At 45.0% G+C, this 9,991-nt stretch overlaps 1 protein-coding gene across 5 annotated transcripts; it reads right to left on the bottom strand.

The window, feature by feature from the left end:
• Window positions 1-6,214: 6,214 nt before the first annotated feature.
• Window positions 6,215-9,631, bottom strand: Exo5 (exonuclease 5). Of its 5 annotated transcripts, none has more exons than XM_050119595.1 (2): window positions 9,405-9,631; window positions 6,215-7,713 (listed from the first exon to the last, which is right to left on the bottom strand). In XM_050119595.1, exon 2 carries the CDS (start codon window positions 7,697-7,699, stop codon window positions 6,578-6,580), a length of 1,122 nt encoding a protein of 373 aa, XP_049975552.1. In that variant the 5' UTR covers window positions 7,700-7,713; window positions 9,405-9,631; the 3' UTR covers window positions 6,215-6,577. The 5 variants fall into 5 exon arrangements, with proteins under 5 accessions (XP_049975552.1, XP_049975550.1, XP_049975549.1 ...); XM_050119593.1 differs by having other exon boundaries at window positions 6,215-7,729; XM_050119592.1 differs by having other exon boundaries at window positions 9,164-9,631.
• Between the last annotated feature and the right edge of the window lie 360 nt (window positions 9,632-9,991).

Genomic DNA, 9,991 nt, shown 5'->3' on the forward strand with positions numbered 1-9,991 from the left:
CTATACCTCAGGGGAAAAGTGGGAGCAGTAAGATAGCTCAGCAGGTAAAGGAGGAAGAGGCAAGAGGAATGCTGCAAGTTCAAGACTAACCTGGGCTACACAGTAAGACTCTATCTTAAAAATATTAAATTAATAATAATAATAATAACAACAACAACAACAGACTGGGGCCCAACTTAATGGCAAAGCACTTGCTCAAGACCCTGGTCCCATTCCCAGAAGCAAAAAAGAAGAAGAGGAAAGAGTTTGCTATCTTAGGACATGACAGAAGTTTAAAAAAATCAATGATGGTGCACACCTTTAATCCCAGCACATGGGAGGCAGAGGCAGTTGGACCTCTGTGAGTTTGAGGCCAGCCTGGTCTATAAAGAGAGTTTGAGGACAGCCAGGGTTATTGCACAGAGAAACTCTGTCTCAGAAAACAAAGCAGCAACAACAAATCAGTGAACTAATCCTCAGGCAGTAACACTAAAAATCTAACAAAACCCGAAAACTGTTCAATGATAAATTCAACTGCAGAAAAAGCACATACAACATGACTGGTGTGCCGTGTAAACACTGTGGACAGATAGGTGATAGAAATATAGAATCATACACAGGCACACACAACAACTTCAGAATAATGATTGCCTCTAAGCACAGATGATAAAAAGAAAAAGACTTTGGCTGTATCTGATGTTTTATTCTTTAAAAATATATTATTGTTCTCAAAAAAAAAAAAACCAAAACCAAAAAAATGTGTTATTGGGGGCTGGAGAGATGGCTCAACAGTTAAGAGCATGGCTGCTCTTCCAGAGGGCCCAAGTTCAATTCCCAGAATCCACATGGCAGCTCACAACTGTGTGTAACTCCAGTTCCAGGGGATCTGGCACCCTCACAAAGAAAGACACACAGGCAAACACCAGTGAACATAAAAATAAAAAATTATTATCGGTGTACGTGTGAGGGTGTGTAAGTACATGCCATGAGTGTGTGGAAGTCAGAGGCAGCTTTATGGAGTCGACTCCTTCCCCTTTTCTGTGGGTCCCAGGGTTTGAACTCAGGTCATCAGGTTTGTGAGGCAGTCACCTTTGCCTGCTGAGCCACCTCACCAGCCCTCTTCATGTTTTGTTTTGTTTTGTTTTCCATTTGTTTGGTGACAGGGTCTCACACTATCGCTCTGACTAACCTGGTGCTCATTATGTAGCCCGACCTGGATCAAACTTGTACCAACACACCAGGAAAATTTTCTAAAACAGCTTTCACAGTTGGCAGTTTCAGGTGCCGTGGACTGCTTTGTGTTGGAGACAAACTTTATTTTATGCGTTCTTAAATTTTATGTATATGTGTGTGTCCCTGAGAATATGTACACCTCATGTGTGCAGGAGCCCTTGGAGGTAAAAAGAAAGCATGGGTTCCCTGGAACTGGGTTTACAGGCCACTGTGAGCAATGTAGGGTTCTGGGAACCAAACTTGGATGTTTTACAAGAGTAGAAAACACTTTTAACCACTATTAACCACTGACTATCTCTCTGGCCTAGACATGGACTTTCAATTTATTGTACCACTTATTGACTTGATTATTCTATTTATCAACACAGTAGGACTCCTCTCCTGCAGGGGTAATTCAGGATGAAACCTATAACCTGACTGAATCTTTACTGCACAATAGATGATTAAAATTCCAAAGCGTGGGACCAGCAAGACGGTTCATTGGGTAAAGGGGCTTGTGCCGCACCTGCGGGCCCTGGATTCCGTCCCTGGACACACGTGGTGGGAGGAGAGAACACGCTCCCTCAAGTTGTCCTCTGACCTCCACATACACGGTTGCATGTGCACGTACAAAGTGCGGACTGTGGAGACCTCCACACACTCATCACGGTGGTAGCAGGGGTCTCTCACAGACAGATTCCCGCTCAGCACATAGTCACCACAAGGTGGGCAGAGTACACGAAGCAGTTTCCACAGAGCTCAGTCACTGGGAGGTACCAGAGCTCAGCTAGAGAGAGTGCTGTGTGCTCCAGCGCAGTCCTTACCACATGCTTCATATATGTTTCTTCCTCCCGTGTGGAATGGATGGAAGTGATGACCAGTGGTCACTTCTCAGGCTTTCTCCCCTGGGGAGACTGTGATCACACAAAGGTTCTTGCAATGGAAACCTTTACCATCGCAGTGGCATTGAATGGGTTTTTCTTTCATAGTCCCAGAGCCGTGCCTTGGCCGCAGCCCTTACTCTACATCACACTGTGGAGTCTCTCTAGCTCCACTTGCAGGGAGTGCTTGCAAACTCCCAGACACCCTCACACCTGAAGCCTCTCTCCTGTGGACTTGGGTGATAAGCATGGAGGTCTGTGTTTCAACAGCTCTAGTGCACGTGGCGATCAGAACTGACTGAAGTCCTTGCTACACTTAGCACCTTGTCACCGTTTCTCTCTTCTGTAAATTCTGGTGAACTGCAGAATTAGAACTCTGGTGGAATAGTTTCTGTGTGAACTCTGAGTTGGTGTTGTGACTGAACCTTCAGTCACAGGTCATACTCAAGTTTCTGTCCAGTGTGGACACTGCTGGCATGGAGTCTGGAACTCTGACTGAAGCCCTGGCCACAATCCTCACACACCAGAAGTTTCTTTCCTGTGTGGATACGTGGATGACAGTGAAGATCTGGCTAGAGGAACACTCACCACACTCCACAGTCCGAGTCTCTTCCCTGTCCAGAGATAGGGGAGCTCCAAGAATGAGAAAATGCTTCCAAAGACGAATCTGCAATTAAAACTCTTAGTGGAAGCCACAAGAAGTGGACTGGAGGGGGCTGGAGAGATGGCTCAGTGGTTAAGAGCATTGCCTGCTCTTCCAGAGGTCCTGAGTTCAATTCCCAGCAACCACATGGTGGCTCACAACCATCTGTAATGAGGTCTGGTGCCCTCTTCTGGAGGATTTATCCCTACCACTTATACTGACCTGTTCTCTTTGCATGGATACCTTGCTCAGCCTACATATAGTAAGGAGAGCCTTGGACATTTCCCAAAGCAATGTGCCTGACCCTCTCTGAGGAGTGAAAGGGGGATGGGGTGAGGGAAAAGGTGAAGGAAATGGGAGGAGAGGAAGGAATGGGAAGGGGATTGATATGTAAAATGAAAAAAAGACAGTTTGTTTTCTTTCTAAATAAAATAAAGAATGTATAACTACCCTGAGAAGAAGAAAAAAAGAGTTGCTGTGGTCACAGCAATAGAAGCCCCAATTAAGAGCCTGTCCTGGAACTAGCTCTTGTAGACCAGGCAGGCCTCGAGCTCACAGAGATCTGCCTGCCTGTGCCTCCTGAGTGCTGGGATTAAAGGCATGCGCCACTGCCACCTGGCTATTGACTAACTCTTACATATTAATTTAATTCATCTCCATTAATCTGTGTATCGCCACGTGGCAGTGGCTTACAGGCAAAGTGTCAGCACTTTGGAGTGGAGGCTCCATGGCTTCTCTCCTGATTCCTCCTTCTTTCTCCCAGGTTTCAGTTTAGTTTTTCTGGCCTACCTAACTTCTGCCCTGCTATAGGTCCAGAGCAGTTTCTTTATTCATTAATGGCAATCACAGCATACAGAGGGCAATCCCACATCACTGTATACTTTTAGGTTTGTCTAACCTGCTGCCCAAAGGCTGTGTGTACCCGCAGATATCTGAATACAACCCAAAACAAAGCCATAAACTTACTTAAAATATTATGAGATCTGTGATTCAGGGTTTTTGTAATTTGGGACTGGAGAGATGGCTCAGTGGTTAACAGTACTGGCTTCTCTTTCCAGAGGTCCTGATTTTAGTTCTCAGCACCGATGTGGTGGCTCACACCCATCTATAGTGGGATCTGATGCCATCTTCTAATGTGCAGGCAAACATCCAGACAGAACACTGTATACATAATAAATCTTTTTAAAAAAGATTTTTGTAACTTGATTATGCAGTTCTCAAGTGTGAACATTGTAGATGATAGTATCATGTTGCAACATCAAAAGGCTAAACTGTTTGAATCAAGAATTCTCTCATTTAGGGTGGGATGTAGCGTGTACCTTTAATCCCAGCATTCGGGGAGGCAGAGGCAGGTGTATCTCTGTGAGTTCAAGCCCATCCTGGTCTACATAGTGAGTTCCAGAACAGTCAGGGCTACATAGTGAGACTCTGTCTTAAAAAACAAAAACAAAAACCATTCTAAGATACACATGAAACATGAATGAATTTTATGTTTAGAGATTGGCCCCACCCCCAGTGTATCTGTATAGATCAAGGTAAGTCCAAAATCAGATAAAACCAGAAACGTTAAACCCTTCTGGAGTCAGCACAATCTATACAGCCCCAAAGATTAGTAAGAAAACTAGAGCATAACGTTAAAGGGCATAAGCATTGCCTTCAGACAGCTGTGGGCTGGGATCTGCTACTTATGAGCACCAGGAGCTTGGAGGAGTAATTTAACCCTTTTAAGTCTCAGGTTTTTATCTCACACAGTGCTTAGCACAATGCCTGGCCCGCTGGCTACTCCTTAGTAGGTGGGGAGAATCATCATTCCTTTTCCAATCTCCAAGTGTGTGTGTTCATGTACATATACCTACCCATAGGTGCACACTATGTGTGAGGAGGCCAGAGGTTAACATCAGGTGTCTTCACTTTGTTTTTTTGAGACAGGGTCTCTTGCTGAACCTGGAACTGGCAAGACTGACTGACCACAAAGCTTCAATGACCTGCCTGTCTCTCCCCAGTCAGTACTCATCACTCTCCTGCCCACTGCACCCACTTTTAAACGCATGCTAGCGATTGAACTCAGGTTCTCATGCTTCACTTGGCCAAATGAACTGTTTCCCCAGCTCCAAGGTTAGCTAGTTTATCTCTTACTATAATGCCTAATCTTTTTTTAAACTTACATTCATCTAGTGTGTGCAGAGATCAGGATATTTGGTTCTCTTTCCACTATGTATGTATGAGGAATTGGTTCTTTCCACTACGTAGGTATGAGGAATTGAAAACACACACACCATCCACTGACTTTTACAAATTCCCCAACATTGCCTCTATCATATCCTTAATTCCCAGGTGATAGCCATTCAGTTTGTTTCTCCTGCTTCTTTGGTGATGCTTGAGATAAGGGTTCCCGTTTTACGGTACACTGAAAATGTGTCCCCTTTAAATAGACAAATGGCGTTCAAGGCACCTTGAAGAAAGAGCAGGTTCTTTAGACAGGTGATAGGCAAATTCCAGGTCAAAGTGGGTTCCTTATTCTGGCCACCCAGGGACTTCCAGTGTCAGCTGACAGGAAAGATGTGCGCATTTCCGGGGAACAAAGGCAGAGCTTAGTTTACAGTGTTTTCCTAGTGGGTGGGGCTACAAGGTAATATGTCTTTGCTATGGAAACTATGTAGATTAAATTCACCTGGAGCCAGACCATAATTTAATGTCAGGGAAAGCATAGCTAGTTTTCCTTCCTCTAGCTAGGGTTTGTTCTCCCCACCCCAACCTGTGTTAATCCTTCCAGCAGTGGCCTGTCAACTCCAGGAGGGGATGAGGTCTCCTGTCTTCAGGCTGAGCCCTGGCCTCCTAGAGTGACTAATGCCTTAAAGAGACAGACTATAATCTAATTTACCCAGAACATTTTCCTTAAAATGTTGGTTTTCTGCTATATGAAAAAGGAAGTCCTGGTGCCTGTCGTCTTTTAGGACTTACCCTTTCACCTGGTGCTGCTAAGATTCATGCCGTGTTACATACCATTGCGGCTCATGTTCCGGTTGATATATATCATTTCATTCACTGGTGACGGGCACTGGGATAGTTTCTAGGCTTCTGTATTTGTGAAAGTATATTTTTCATATTTCCTGTTGCATACATATTTCCCTTGACATATGCCCAGGAATGATACTATTAGATCATATAATGTATGAATACTGTTATTCCATATATATATCTTTCATCTAATGTTTTCACTTCTCTGATTTCTTCTCGCATCACCTAGGACTACTAATTATGCTTATTTTAAATTCGTGGCCTGCTTGCTCTATTAGCCCTATTTCTAAAGTGTTGATGCATGATCTTAAAGGCCTGTGACACTACACAACCATGTGTAGTACAGTGGTCATCTTCAAAGACTGCGACTACACAACTATGTGTAGTACAGTGGTCATCTTCAAAGACTGCGACTACACAACTACGTGAAGTACAGTGGTCATCTATAAAGGACTGAGATCAGCAAACACACAAACATCAATTCAATAGTTCTAGAGAGCATTTCATTTTTATTATGAAAAATGTAAAAAAAATGCATCAAGAAAAAAATAAAAAATGTCAGAACCCAAGTAATTTTCTTGAGGAAACAGTGATCAGTGAGGGACACCCTTGCTGCAGACATGACACACATCTGTCTTCTCTGCAGTTCATCTCAGAGTGCAAGGTCACTATAATCCCAATCTCTCCATTCATTCCTGATCTTGGCCCCCAATTGGAATATTATTAAAGGTCGGGGACAGAAAAATAAAAACCTTATCCACAAAATCCAACTGAGAGACCGATCCTTTCACACGGGAGTATTAAGAGCAGAAATGATCAACATTTCTGAAAACATAACTTCCATTCATTTCAACTTCTTGGCTTTGGGCTCCAGTGAAGAGCTGAGCACTCCACGGCCCTGCCTCCACTCACAGATGTCAACATAGTCACAGGTCCGACACTTCCACGCCTCTTCCACATCAACACCTTGAGGAGCTCGGCGGCCCATCCAGTAGGCCACATAATGCTGCACCTGGCTTTTCACTTCTTTCTCGTCAAAGGCTACAATCTCTGTGCCCAGTACAGCAGCAGTCTCTTGATGGACGTACTCGAGTTTTAGCGTATCGATAGCTGGGAGATCAGACAGTGTAAGAGACAAGAAAACCAGTTCCATGAGGTCACTCAAAGATTTCACAGAGAAGCCTCCTTGCCGGGCATGCCTCAGCACCGAAGGCCCCAGTGGCGTGTCTAGACACAATTTTGTATGGTGGATTAGGCTTGCAGGATTCACTTTTCCTTGTACCATGGCATCAAAGATATATTTGTATAGGCTAACTTGAAAATAGTCTTTCCTTTTCTGAGCTGGCAGAGGGAGCACTGGGCGTCTTCGCGTCTTGAGTTCGGTGAGCTCCAGTTCCCCCTTGGCTGTGTAGTGCAACTCATCAATCACTCCAACAAGAAGTACTCCCTCCACTTCCCCAAACACGGGAAACTCTCTGATGCGCCCTTCTGACTGGAGGGTAGGAACCATTGAGAGTATGTTCAGAAACTTGACTGCCCAAGCGTCTTCTTTAGTGGTGATGGGGACAGTCACAAGATCATGAAGTTCTAGCTCTTTTGCTAGGTGGATACTAGCACCAGTGTCCAAAACAGCTGCCTTCTCAGGTGTGGAGAAAGCAGGAAGTTCCTTTCCATATACCACCTGCAGTTCACACCAGTTCTGGGCACACAGGTCAGTGACATATAAGTATTTCAGCTGGAATCTCTCCATGGGTGACGAGACATCCAGTCCATTTTTCCTGGGCTTCAAACTTACAGGTTTGTCATCCTTTTCAGGGAGTTCAGAAGAAGGACCAGCCTTGCTAGGTGGGACCGTTGGTTCCTTGGCATCTTCCAGGTCCAGAAACTCCACCAACTCCGAGTCACTCAAGTCTGAGAACCCTGAGGCTTCTGCCGACGCTGTCTCCACTTCCCCAGTCTCAGCCATGGTACAGTTCTAGACTGAACAAGGAGGGACCTACGTAATGTACCAAACATCGTCAAAGACTTGTACATTCCTCTGAGACTAAAAGAACCACGCATGATATTGGTTGACTGATTTATCCATTCATTTCAGTACTGGGAACTGAATCCAGGGCCTTATGTGTGCTAGGCAAATGTTCTACTCCTAAACTGCATCCCCAGCCCTAAGACGCCAATTTACTTATGACCCATTAGTAAACATGAGGACACTTTATGAGTCTTGGTATTCATGTTCCAGTCACCCACGTCTTTTTTTGTTTTCACTTCTACAGATAGAATCCTAGACACTGCACAAGGTAACTAAGCAATGTGCCACTGACAGCAGAACCATTTTTGTTTGTTTCATGGGTCTGCCACTAACACACTGTGGATGAATTTAGGCAAATCTTATTTTTCTTAGCCTTGAATTCACTGAGGTTTGCCTATTTTACTTCAAAACTCACAGATTTGGAATATTATTTCACCATCATTAATGACTATAGGTCTTGAGACATATTAATGATGAGAAAAAGCTCTTAGTGAATTTTAACTTACCCTTACTAGCCATGCGTGGCGGGGCATGCCTGTATGCCCTGCACTTGGGAGATGGAAGGAGGAGAAGCTGAGTTGTGTTTGAGTCCCGCTTGGGCTACATTAGACAATGTCTCAGAAAAATAGCAAAAAAAAAAAAAAAAAAAAAAAAAAAAAAAAAAAAAAAAAAAAAAAAAAAAAAAAAAAAAGAAAACAACACACACACACACATTACCCTTATGACCTGATAAATGATCTTCTTTTTACAAACTGGTGTTAGCCACGATACTAGTGCTTGCCACTAATTTTTTTCCTCTCTCAGTAAGAAATTATCTTATGATGAAAAAGGCCTACTATGACCCAGGCGGTGGTGGCGCACGCCTTTAATCCCAGCACTCAGAAGGCAGAGGCAGGTGGATCTCTCTGAGTTTAAGGCCAGCCTGGTCTACAAGAGTGAGTTCCAGCCCGTGTTGTTACAGAGGAACCCTGTCTAGAAAAAAAACAAAACTAATAAATATTTATTAATATCTGTATTAAATATTTAACATATGTGAACATACATGTTTAAAAGTGCATAGGTATAGCTAGAAATTTTAGGTGAAAAAGAATGAGATGTTCAGAAATCACCAGGTCAGCATCAAGAGTCCACAGATTTTGAAACTAATCCTGAAAAATCCAGTAGAATCTCCTACTATGCTACTTGTTTCTTGAATAATCCTGGGCACGTTAAATAAAATTCTGATGCTACCGGCACATCTTTAGAGTGTAGAATTGGTAGGCTAATCCTTCTACATCTACTTGGCCAAAACACAGTGCACATTAACGTGGCTTTCCTTCCCCTTTCAAAGGCAGTGATGAGTCTACGTATCTGTTCGCTCTGAAAAACGATAACTTTAGGAGAGCAGGAGCTTGTACTCACCTGGGCCTTGGTTGATTCCCTCCTCGGGGAAGGGCGTGTATTAAAATGGCAAAGTGAGGAAGACACGCCTGACCACGCCCTCATCTTACGGCGTTTCTACTAGAGTGACACTGCAGGGTCAGCTGCCTACCACAACTCGGAGCACTGGCCTCTCCAGGGCAAGGTCTCCGTGACTTCCCATTCCCCAGTGCCTGCACTAAGGCGCTCAGTCCCAGCGGCAGCCCGAGGTCGGAGGCCCTACCTCGCTGATGGGTGCCGGCCGCCTGCCACTGCCTTTATCGTCCCGGGCCTTCCACGCGGGCAGACGTGTGCTTTCCACTCAACCCCCGAGTCCCCGTCCCCCGGGTGAGCCCCACGCACCCTCCATGTACTGAGCCCACACGTCAGGGCTCGGACCGAGCCAGACTCAATATACAAAGCCCAGGAGCCTCATACAAGGGACCGTACCCATCCGCTTGACCCACAATCCCAGAGTTCCTAGCGGCGGTCCGAGGACCGCCCCTTTCCGGAGCTATGGCCCCACCCCCCAATGTCGCGAGACTAGGGCTGCGCTGCACCTAAAGCCGGCTGCACTTGTGTACACTGCAGTATCTAAAGTCCTTTAGCCCGGGAGGCCCTAGCTGTCACTGTTCCGCCTCCTACGACCGCCAGCCCAAAGAGAGGAAGCGGCGGTCACCTCGTTGTCCCCAGTGCTGCTGACTTTTGACACCCTTGGACCCGAATCCGGATCTTAGCATCTGGCACCAGCTTTCCCAGTTTAAGGAACCCTTACAAACTCAAACTTCAAAGACTTTAGCGCTCCTGTTGTTCTTTTTTTTTTTTTTTTTT

This window comes from Alexandromys fortis, unplaced genomic scaffold (genome assembly GCF_014885135.2).
Source record: "Alexandromys fortis isolate MF-2015 unplaced genomic scaffold, M_Fortis_MF-2015_v1.1 scaffold_173, whole genome shotgun sequence".
In the NCBI taxonomy this organism is placed as follows: Eukaryota; Metazoa; Chordata; class Mammalia; order Rodentia; family Cricetidae; genus Alexandromys; species Alexandromys fortis.